Source organism: Crocodylus porosus, unplaced genomic scaffold (genome assembly GCF_001723895.1).
Source record: "Crocodylus porosus isolate Cpor-Errol unplaced genomic scaffold, CroPor_comp1, whole genome shotgun sequence".
NCBI lineage: Eukaryota > Metazoa > Chordata > Crocodylia > Crocodylidae > Crocodylus > Crocodylus porosus.
The window spans coordinates 26,064,037-26,075,044 of NW_017728951.1; the positions used below are offsets into that span (position 1 = coordinate 26,064,037).

Here is an 11,008-nt window from a genome sequence, read left to right on the forward strand (position 1 = left end):
GCTTTTTAACTTACCAGTTTAATAATATTATTTAAAAAAAAAAAAAAAAATCCAAAAGCAAACCGGGAGCCCGGGGCCGCGACGAGAGGGGAGCGGGGGCAGCTGGGGCGCTGGTGCCCTGCTCTGGTCCCTCCTGCCCCTGCTGCCCAGCTCCCCTGTACAAAGCTCTGCCCCGCCAGTGCTTTGGACCCCAGGCCAGCCCCCCGGCCCAATGCCCACAGGAGGCGCCGCCTTGAGCGTACCCCTGGGATCAGGGGGCCAGCCCTGGCTCTCCCCGGCTCCCTGTGGCTGGCCCTACACCCCCACACCCAGCGCCGCGGCTCGGCTGCCGGGTCCCCGGGGCGGGCACCAGCGATCAGTCCTGGCGCGCAGCCGGCGGCAGGCTTCCAGTCGAGGGGCTGCCGGGCGGATGAGATGGAGACAGAGGAAGAGAGAGAGGAAAGGGGAGCAGGGGGGAGGGGGGGATGAAGCCAAGCCCACTCGCCCTGCCCCGAGGGAGAAGGGGGTCTGGCGTGCAGAGGCAGGGGTGGCGGGACGTGTCTGGAGGGGGCCGGGGCGCCATCGCAAGCTGTCTGCAGCCTGGGGGCAGGGGGCAGGGCAGGGCCGGGCCGGCGGGCGCCCCCGGGGCCAGGCCGTGTCCCGCCGCAGTCACTCTCCTTTGCAAACGTACAGGTAGATCGGTTGGGACTCAGTCCGCGGGCGCCGGGCCGGGCCGGGCCGAGCCGTTACTGGGACGCCTGCGAGGTGGGGTTCTCCGCCTTGCTCTCCTGGCTGGAGGGCGGCTTGCTGTTCCAGGGGCTGTTGGCGCCCAGGGCGGGCGAGTTGTTGAAGCTGTCCTCGTCGTCGATGCCGTTGGCTGCGTCGAACTGCGTGTTCTCCAGCCGCGTGATGAGCCGCTCGTCCTCGTCCCCGAACTCCCCGCCCATCAGCGTCGGCTCGCCCACCACCATCACATCCTGAAAGGGGAGACGGTCCCGAAACATAATCGAGGCAGGGGCGAGCCCGGCCCTCCGAGGCCTTCCCAGACCCCCTGCTTGGCGCCGGCAGCCGCCCTCGTGGCCCCCCCAAGAGCTGGCAGCGCACCTCCCAGCCCAGACAGGGGCAAACGCAGAAAACAAATCACTGGGGTTTATCCCTGATTGTCTTTCGCCAGGCAAGGGCTGGTCACTGCACAAAACTAGGAGGCAGGTCATTTAACACCAACACTGGGACTTGCTTTTCCACCCAGCGGGGAATGAAAGGGGAGCTCGTGGCCCCCCGATGTGGTGGAAGCTGAGGGATCAGCCAGATTCATGTCGGACACGTGCTTGGAGGAAAGGGGCATTGGTCGCTGTTGAGCAGGGAGTAGGGGAAGTGGCTGGGGGCATCCGTGAACTGCATCAGACTTGCCCGTGGCAGGATGGACCTGGGTCTGACCCAGCACAGGGCAGCTCCGTTCGTAGGTCCTGGACCTCAACTGCTCCCACAGAGCTGGCAGCCCCCCACCCCCCCAGGATGGGGCATCTCCACTGCCCCTACAAGGGGACCCCATGCGGGGGGTTCACCAGCTGGGCCCAGTCTCCCTGCGGCCCTCTCCTCCCGGGGTCCCTGCTCTAGTGCCAGGTGCTGGCACTGCCACCCGTGCCCACGGTTGAACCCCAGGCAGCAGGGACTGGGTACGCCTAGGTCCACGTGGGCACGAGTGAGCCCAGCAAGCCCCATCACCCCGTGGGGACACGGGGAGGGGTCGGGGAGCGTAGAGCCTTGCTAGTCATCCTTGCAGGGAGAGGCCGTCCCTGCCCACGGGGCTGGCCACGAGCCTGCCAGGCCCCGTGCCGCACGGGTGGGAGGGAGAGGGCCGCGCCGGGGCCAGGAAGGAAGAGAGAATGGAAAGGGGATGCTTACAGGTACCTGACTGGAGAGGGCGAAGGTGCTGGCCGGGCTCTTCTTCTTGCTGTTGCTGTTGTTGGTGTTGCCCCCGCCCGAGCTCATGGTGCTGCCCCCCGACATCTTCCGTTTCCGGCGCTTGCTGGGCTGCTGCCGTGCCGGCTCGGCTGGGGGCACACGTCCAGTTACTGCCCCCGGGCTCCACCTGCTCCACTGCTCTCCCCCCCCACCTTGCCCAGCACCACAGAGTGGGAAGGGTTAATGACTCATCCCTGGGGGACTCGGTGCCAGGGCTGGGAGTGGTACCCGGGCGCCCCCCCGGCCCTGGGCAGAGCCGGTGGGCTGGGACCCCAACCCCCCCGCATCGATGGGGAAGCCGGCGGGGCCCTCACCAGGCGGTGCCACCATCCGCTGCCACTTCTGGAAGAGACAGGTCTTGAGGCAGTCACGTGGGCTGAGGCTGTAGGTCTTGTGTCGCGACATCAGCTCCTGCATGGGCTCGAGGATCACGCAGAGCTGCGGGAGGAAGGGGTCAGGCTCAGCCACGCACGGCGTCCAGGGGCATGGTGGGGAGGTCAGAGCCCACCACGGCCCCAACAGCCTCCTGTTCCTGCCCAGCGACCGCCCCGAGGGGAACAGGTGAGATGCCGATTTGCACACCTTGGCAACAGGCAATGACTCCTTTGCACGACTTAGCCCCACAAGCCCTTCTCCACATCCCCGCCCAGCAGCTGCATCACAGGTTCAAGGAGTCCCGGAGCCGCGGGGCGGGCAGGGAGCTGCGGGGTCACACCCAGCCCCAGCCCTGCCTGAGGCAGCAGCAGCCCCGTCCAGACCAGCCCAGATGAACCCCGTGTCCGACCTCAGTGCTGCAAGACAGTCACCCCTGATAGCTCCGGGATACAGGGGGGCTGTGGCTGCCAATGTCCTGCTGCTGCCGGGGGATCGTGGGCGCTGCAGAGAGCCCAGGCCCAGGCCGTACCCCCGCTGCAGAGACAGGCAAAACCCCCCCAAGTCCACACCAGTCTGAGCAGGGGGGAAATCCCTTCCTGCCCCAGTGCAGCCTGAGCGCAGGGGCAAGACCCTCCAGTCAGGACCCTGCGGGGCTGGTGCCAGCAGGAGCACTGGCACAGCCCCATCCCATCCCCAGCCTGGGCTGCAGCACCCAGCGCCTCTGGGGGAGGTTTAAAAACACCAAGAAACATGGAGCAGAAAGGGGAAGGGGGGAGCATCCTGCACAGCCCAGAACCCGGGTTCCCCCACAGCAGAGCACAGGCATCGCTGCGCCTGGATCACCCCCCACCAGTGGCTGCCCAAAGCTGCATGTAGAGCAACATCCCCCATGGCATCTGGGGCTCGGCGCTAAGGGGCCCAGGCAGACTCTGAGCTCCAGGATGGCAGCCAGAGACACGAGGCCTTGAGCTGCCCCTGCCAGGACCCAGAGCTGCAGCCCCCACAGCAGCCCAAACGCCTCAGGGCCTTTGCCATGGGACAGGGCTCTCTCCAGGAGACTTCTCCACTGTGCCCTCTGCCAGCCCGCTCCGTCGTCCGGTTGCTCGGTGGGGGCTGAGGCAGCTCCTTCCTTGCACAGAGGGTCAGGTTGGGCAGCCCCAAGTTCAGCCCGTGCCAGTCTCGGCTGGGGTCCCAAGACGTGGACGGAGAACCCGGGATTCTGGCAGCCCACCCTGCTCGCCCTCCCCACCCCGCACTCACTCGGAGGTAGTTGAGGGTGGAGTTGGAGAGCCCGCAGCGTGTGATGTTCTTGGACAGCTGGTCCAGCATCTGGGGGTCCTGCGCCTGGGGGGCAGACAGCAACGCATCAGCCCCAAGCTGGGAACAGCGACCGTGTTCCCCCACCCCCCAGCTCTGCCCAACCCATGCATGCAGGAGGCTGAGACCCCTTAGCCAGACTCTCCCGAGCCCCCTGGCCCAGGAGAGACAGCCCAGCACCCCCACCTCCCTTTCCCACCTTGTGGGAGACATGTGAATGCCACGATGTGCACCAGGTGTGGGCTCCCCCCCACCACATGGCAACCGCCCCTGCATGTGCGTGTACACGCATGTGCACTCACGTGCATGGCAAGGATGCTGCGGGGGATGAGTTCCCGGTGCTGCCGGATGCTGAAGTGCCACGTCTTTATCCTCATCATGTCGTCGAACATGAACTCCAGGTAGAGCCGCCCCTCCACGCACACCTGTGATGAGGCCCCATCACGCTGGCACTAGAGACCACCACCGTGCCCCTTCCCCGCACTGCTGCCAGCTTCCTGCGCCACCCACCCCCAGCCCAGGCCCCGGCAGGTCACCTTCCGCAGGGCATCACGGCCTGTGCAGTGCGGGGGGCGGGTGCCAGGAGACGAGATGCCATGCGCGGCATCCGCCAGACAGGCAGGCACAAGCACGTCATGACCACAGGCACTTGACCCATTGGTGCAGCAGGCCGGGGCATAGACGGGCACAGGACGGGGTGCCCAGGCTGGCATGGGCAACCTCCACTCACACAAGTGCCAAAGAGCAGCTCTGAGAAAGTCCTGGGGACATGGGGGCAGGTCAGTCCCGGGGCCCCTGGAGGAGTACGGCCATATGGCTGGCGGTGGCCACGGGAGGCCGTGCAGCCGTGACCCCTACCTGGGTGAACATGGGCTTGCCGTGCTGGGTCACCATGGTGCACTGGTCACAGTCGAGGGACACAAAGTTGTTGTGGAAGGATTCCTTGGGGTGTTTCAGCACATAGTACAGCTCCGTGGCGCCCCCCTCAAAGATGCTGCGGAAGTAGCGGGGGATCAGCGTCCGGCCGATTGCTGCAGGAGGGAAGGGAAAACGGCGTCAGCCACCTGCGCCCCAGAGCTAGCCCCCCCAAACACTCCCTGGCCAGGGGTAGTGAGAACATCAGAGCTGCCCTGCACGGGGTCAGACCCTGGTTCGTCCTGCCCAGCCTCCCGTGTCACACGGACAGAGAGCGGAGCTGGACGGGAGTGACTGGGTCCCAGCAGGGTTTCCCCTGCTCCTCGCCTCCTTGCAGCCTTCAAGGTCCAGGCAGGTCCGATGCGTGCAGCCTTCAAGGTCCAGGCAGGTCCGATGCGGAGGCCGTGCCCCGCGCTCCCTGCTCAATAGCGACCAATGCCCCTTTCCCCCAAGCACGTGTCTGATCTCTCCTCCTGTCCCCCTCCAACGTCTCTGGTCTAAGCCGACCAGGCCTGGCCCCATCAGTCCCCCCTCACATGGAAGTCTCCCCACAGCACTCATCACCCCCGCTGCCCTTCTCTGCACCTTCTCCAGCTCCTCCAGATCCTCCTGGAGGTGTGACACAGGCAGGGGGCATCCGCTGCCAGGACAGTGGGACAGTCCCCCTCCTCCCTGGGGACACCAGGCAGGGTGAGGCCGGACCCCTGCTCTGATTTCTCCGCTCTACGTTGCGGTTTGCTTTCCAGGCCTCTGTCCCCATGGCGCCCAGCATCTCCAGGGTGCCCATCACGTGGGTCCCTGAGCAGCCAGCTGGTTCTCCTTACCAAGCCTGTCTCTGTGCCCATGCTGGGGCTATACAGCAGATCCATACAGCCCCAGACCACACAGCCATGGACCCACAGACCCAGGGGAAGCTGGGGGCCTGGCCCTGGGGCAAGACAGCCCTTAGCCCTTGTGCAGCCTCAGCCTTTGTGGGGCTGGCTCCAGGATGACCCTGGCTGGCGGGCACTCACTGTATCTCTTTGGTCCATCCTCCAGGCAGAAGGTGATTGTGAGCATGGCATCGTCCTCGAAAAACTCGGTGGTGAAAGCGTCCCACCACAGGTTGTCACACTCCTGGGTGCAAAACATGGTGGCATCAGGGCATGGCCATGGCTTCGCACCCCTGGCCAGAGCTCAGGAGCCCAGCTGAGCACATGAGGAAGGGGCAGGGTCTCTCAGGGGCTAGGCACCAAGTACCACCCATATGTCCATCTTGGCACCCACTCTACCCCAGCCAGGTCCTACCCTGACCTCCCCTATGCTGCCTGGGCCCCCCAGGCCCTCACCCAGGGTCCTGACCCCTTCCCAGGCCCACACCTCTGTCCAGTTCTGCAGCCGCTTGTTGAGCTCAAATATCCGGTAGTCGGTCTGGTTCCCGTACGGCGTGTGCCTCCTGCCGGGAGAGTGCAGGGCGCTGTCAGATCTAGGTGGGGGGCAGGCGACAGGCCCTGCACCCCCCCCAGCAGCCCGGGCACAGGATGCTTAGTCTCCCAGCTGCGCCAGCCCAGCCGCGTACCCGTGGGGCTCAGGGCTCTGTCCCTGGGGCCGTAGGGGCTGTGTGGGGGCAGGACAGCCCTGCCTGCCCCCCTGCAAATTGGACACCAGCACCAGGGGCATGCCCAGACCCCGAGGTGCCCAGGCGGATGTATGGTGCTGGCCCCCCAGCCAGCACAGGGGGCAGGAGCTGAGGAGGCATCGGCAGCTGCTGCATGGACACAACAGGTGTGTGCCACCACGAGCGTGACAGCACCCAGCAGGGGGCAGCTGTGCCCACACGTATACACCACGCGGGCACACGCTCCTCCAAGCACCCAGCAGGCAAGCAGCTCCCTGCACACACATGCATGCACACGCAGGGCTCAGCTGCCAGCCCAATGCGTGCCTCCCCCACCGCAGCTCGTACTTACCCGATGCCAGGCTCCAGGTACGTCGGCGGGTACATGGGTGTGGGACTGTGGAGACATAAGCAAGCACGACAGCAGAGAGTCAGCTGTGGTTGCACAGGGAATCCCCCCAGCCCTCGGGGACCTGACCTGCGATATCCAGGGAGGTACGGCACCTTCTGGCCTGGCCCGGAACTGGGGTGCGTGACCGGGGACCCCGAGCCCAGACGGGGAGAGCTGGACGGAGGCTCCTCCAGCACCGGGACATGCCACCTCTGGGCATGGGACTGCTGAGGATGTCCCCCGGGGCCAGGCTGTGTCTGCCCATGACCAGGAGTGACGGGGCCACCGCTGGGACCAGGGGCTCCACCCAAGCACCACATGGGCCCAGGGCAAGGAGTGGAGGGCGCTGGACCTGACCCAATGGGCACCAGCACCGGGGCTGGGGGGTGCTCGGGGAAGAGATACCAGGGAACTGGGGGGACTCAAGGAGAGGCAGGGCGGGCACTGGTGGGGGAGGGTCCAGGTGCAGCAATGCCCATGCTCTGCTGTGGGGTCTCCTGTGCTGGTTGCTCCCCCCGCCCTTTCTGCCCCATGTGTCGGGGGGTTTAATCCTCCCCCAGAGGCGCTGGGTGTTGCAGCCCGGGCTGGGACTGGGCTGTGCCAATGCCGTCGTGGCACCAGCCCCGCAGGGTCCTGGCGGGAGGGTCTTGCCCCTGCGTTCAGGCTGCACTGGGGCAGGAAAGGATTTCCCCCCTCCTCAGACTGGTGCGGACTGGGGGGTTTTGCCTGTCTCTGCAGCGGGGGCACGGCCTGGGCCTGGGCTCTCTGCAGCGCCCGTGACCCCCCCGGCAGCAGGTCGTCGACGCCTGCAGCCCCCCTCTATCCTGGGGGCGGGGGCGATGCCTGGGGCTGTGTCAGGGGCAACTGTGCCATGTGGCCCCGAGCTCGGACACGGGGTTTGTCTGGGCTGGTTTGGATGGGGCTGATCCTGCCTCAGGCCTGGATGGGACCCTGCGGGTCCCTGCCTGCCCCGTGGCCCCAGACGCCTCCCCCCGCGCAGCCCCACTCACCCCACATCTCGATCCAGCATGGTGCCTGGGTGGAAGGGGGGGAAGGCGTTGCCGTTGGGGGGCTCCTTTGGCGAGTACAGCTTGAACGACTTGGAGGAACAGCCTGGGGGAGAGAGATGAGGGGCAGGTCAGCGCAGCTCGCGGCCCTGAACCCTGGCAGCACAGAGCCCCCCAGACCCTCTCCCGGCAGGTGCCAACCCTCCCTTTCTGCCTCCCCCAGGCAGGATCGGGGCCCCGGCCCCTCCCACCTGGCGCGGGCCCAGCCCCCAGAGAGAGCCCAGCACCGATCCCAACCCGGCCTCTCTGGAGCCGCCGAGTCTGGGCAGCGCTGGCGTCACTGGGCAGGGCTGGAGCTGGTGCCCCGCGCCCAGGAGCCAGCCAAGGGCCCGGGACGCGGGGGGGCAGCTGCAGCAGGGCATCACTCGCGGGTCAGCGGGCTGCAGCTATGCAGGGGAGGGGCCCGGTGCCAGCCCTCGCAGGAGCCAGCCTCGGCCTGGTAAAATCAATGCATCGCAGCTCACGCAGCCCCTGCCCCCCCACGGGGCTCTGCTGCCCCAGGCTGGGGGTGGGAGTGGGCCTGATCCTGCCCCAGGAGCTTCCGGAACCCCCCCAGCCTCCAGCACCCATGTCCCAGCTCTCCGCGGAGCCGGGCGCTCTGCTTGCCATCCCCGCCTCGATTTCCCCACCCGTGCCAGTGCCTGGGGAGCACCCTTGCTGGGCTGTGTCCTTCCTACAGTGCACCCGTGCGGTTGGGGAAGGCCAGGCCTGGCCGGCGGGGAGTTTGTAAGCCCCCCTCAGCGCCCCCAGGGCTGGGCCCTACGGTGCTCCAGCTTGGCACAGCCCTCGCCCACCTCGAGCCCCACTGCACTGGGACCAGGCACGGCGCAGACAGACAAGCCTGCATCGGCTCCGGGTCCCCCCCAGCAGCTCTGGGGGCTGCTGCCCCGCGGGGCCGTCTCCCCCCACCCCAGCTCAGCCCCCTCCAGGGCGGGAGCCTGGCCTCTATTCCCGGCTGGGCAAAGAGCAGGGGGCTGGGGCTAGGATGCCTGGGCCCTTTCCCGGCCCTGCAGAGACGGGGGGCTAGCGGGTTACATGCAGGGGGGCTGGGACCCACACTCTCAGCATCAGGGAACAGGACCAGGGCTCCGGCGACACCGTTTCCCGGCCTCGGACAATTGTCCCCCGGCTCCGGCAGGGCAGAGGGGCACTGCTCCAGGGTCAGACACAGGGTTTGCCTGGGCTGGTTTTGTCAGGGCGGATCCTGCCTCAGGCAGGGCTCGGACTGGCTGCGACCCCGCAGCTCCCTGCCAGTGCCCAGCCCTGGGATTTGTACGTGGCCGAGGGGCCGATGGTGTCTGTAGGGGAAACGCGGCGTCATCATGTTTGAGTGTGAAAAGGGGCAGTCACGGACAGCCTGCTACGCTGCACAACAGCGTAAGTCCGGAGGGCGAGGAGCCGACGCTGGGTCAGGGCTGGTTCCAGCCCCTGCGCTGCCCGGGCCCGCTGGGGGAGAGCGAAGCGGGGGGGCCGCAGCCACCAGCGTCCTGCTGCCGCCGGGAGGTCACGGGCGCTGCAGAGCCCAGGCCAGGCCGTGCCCCGCTGCAGAGGAAGGCAAAGCCCCCAGTGCAGACCAGTCTGAGCAGAGGGAAATCCCTTCCTGCCCCAGTGCAGCGCGGGGCTGAGCCTGAGCGCGGGGGAAGACCCTCCCGCCAGGACCCTGCGGGGCCGGTGCCAGGAGGAGCACTGGCACAGCCCAGCCCCAGGCCCAGCGCCTCTGTGGGGGGAGCAAAACCTCCCGACACGGAGCAGAAAGGCGGGGGGGCTGTGCCAGCAGCGCTTTGCTCACACGTGTGAAGCCGTGTTTGGAGGGGAACAGGCACAAAACCGGCTTGGAAAACCAGCTTTTACGAGTGCAGCCAAACGGCCCGAGAGGTTCTGGGCGTGGGGAGCCCGAGACAGACGGGTGCAGAGAGCCAAAGTGGCGCTGAGACCCGACTGCACCATCCCGGCCCCCGTCGGGGTGCTCCCTGCGGGCTGGGCCGGGGGGCCGAGGGGAGCACCCGGCCGTGCCACCAGCTCGCCGCGCGGAGGGGGCCCACTGCACGAAGCTGCGGCCGGCCGCGGCCAAATGGACCCGGGTCTGTGCCAGGAGCACCCCCCAGCGTGGGGGCACCAAACCTCCCTGCACAGACAGGTCCGCGAGGGTGGCGGCGACTGACCTGTACTCCAGGATAGCCCCGGACCCTCCCCAAATACCACTGCCACCCCCCTCCCCCGGCACAATCCACTGCTCTGCTTTCTGCCACCCGCCCTCTGCTGCTCTGCCATCCGCTCCCTCCCCGACCTCCCACGTCACACATGCAGAGGCTGCCTGTGCCACTCGTCAGACGTGTGCCACAGGTTGGCCGGCCCTGCTCCAGAGAGCAGTGCTCCGTGGCATGCAGCTGCCGCAGCCCCCCGCCCCTGCACAAGATATTTCAGGTCAAACAAAAGCCACTTTAGTACCAAGCCCCCTCCCCCAGGCATCCACTCTCACCCATGCACCGTGGTCGCCCCGGCCTGGCACACCCGAGGACCCTGCCCTGGGCAGCCTCCTGCCTCCCAGACCCCTGCACCACCCAGCACCGTCTCCCCGCTGCATCCCCTGCACGAGCCCTGGGGCATTCGGGGTATTTCCAGCAAGGCCGCACTGGGCACAGCTGGCAACGCGTGCCTCTGCACCTGCCCAGAGAGGATCCTGGGAGGAGCGGGGCCCCGGGGCCCTCCCGGTCCAGGCTCCCCTCCTGGGCACCACGCCAGCACAGGCGTCCAGGGATTCCCATTCCCACGGCGGGCAAGGAGTCCCGTCACACCCGCCCCGGGGTCGCAAGAAACCTGCTGCTGGCCTGAGCCCTCCCTGGGGCCTGTGGCTTCCTGCTCCCCCGGGGCGTACCGCCGGCTCCCTGCAAGCTCAGGAACACACGCATGTGCGCACTCGCACCCCTCTGCCTGCAGCCTCAGGAACGCCTATGCACCCGTGCACACACACACGTGCACACCCCCCTGCATCAGCCTCAGGAGTGCAAAGACACACACGCACACGCATCCCTTTACCTATATCAGCCTCAGAAACACACGTGGACATGCACGCACGCACCCCCCCGCCCTATATCAGCCTGATGAACGCCCTCCACCCCCAACTTTGCCCCACATCCCCTCTGCCCCAGCACCCCCCTGCGAGGCCACCGCACGTCCCCAGAACCCGCCCAGCCCCAGCAGGTGCAAACAATGCCCCGCCACTGCGGGCGGCCGTAGCCGGGACCCCCGCGCCTGCAGCAGGCCGGAGACGAGGGGCCGGGGTGCACGGGGCCCAAGTGCCCGGGGCCGCTCCCACGGCGCACGCCTCTCGCGAGCGATGTTTCCTAGCTACGCACTGGGCCCGGGGGAGCCAGCATCAGGGTCTGGCCCCACTGCTCTGAC

General features: G+C 67.4%; 1 protein-coding gene across 6 annotated transcripts in view; it reads right to left on the bottom strand.

Annotated features, from left to right (window-relative positions):
* Position 1: 1 nt before the first annotated feature.
* LDB1 (LIM domain binding 1) overlaps positions 2 to 11,008 on the bottom strand; it is a 16,833-nt gene continuing 5,826 nt past the window's right edge. For 3 of the 6 annotated variants that reach the window (XM_019555570.1, XM_019555573.1, XM_019555572.1), the window contains exons 2-12: positions 7,550 to 7,652; positions 6,501 to 6,545; positions 6,110 to 6,298; positions 5,911 to 5,986; positions 5,565 to 5,667; positions 4,495 to 4,667; positions 3,939 to 4,061; positions 3,580 to 3,663; positions 2,259 to 2,382; positions 1,885 to 2,033; positions 2 to 956 (exon numbers count right to left, since the gene is read on the bottom strand). In XM_019555570.1, coding sequence (XP_019411115.1) covers positions 726 to 956; positions 1,885 to 2,033; positions 2,259 to 2,382; positions 3,580 to 3,663; positions 3,939 to 4,061; positions 4,495 to 4,667; positions 5,565 to 5,667; positions 5,911 to 5,986; positions 6,110 to 6,298; positions 6,501 to 6,545; positions 7,550 to 7,652 — 1,400 coding nt within the window. In that variant the 3' untranslated portion in view covers positions 2 to 725. Of the gene's footprint in view, positions 957 to 1,884; positions 2,034 to 2,258; positions 2,383 to 3,579; positions 3,664 to 3,938; positions 4,062 to 4,494; positions 4,668 to 5,564; positions 5,668 to 5,910; positions 5,987 to 6,109; positions 6,299 to 6,500; positions 6,546 to 7,549; positions 7,653 to 11,008 lie in introns of those variants that run through there. The other 3 variants (XM_019555571.1, XM_019555575.1, XM_019555574.1) reach the window with 3 other exon arrangements.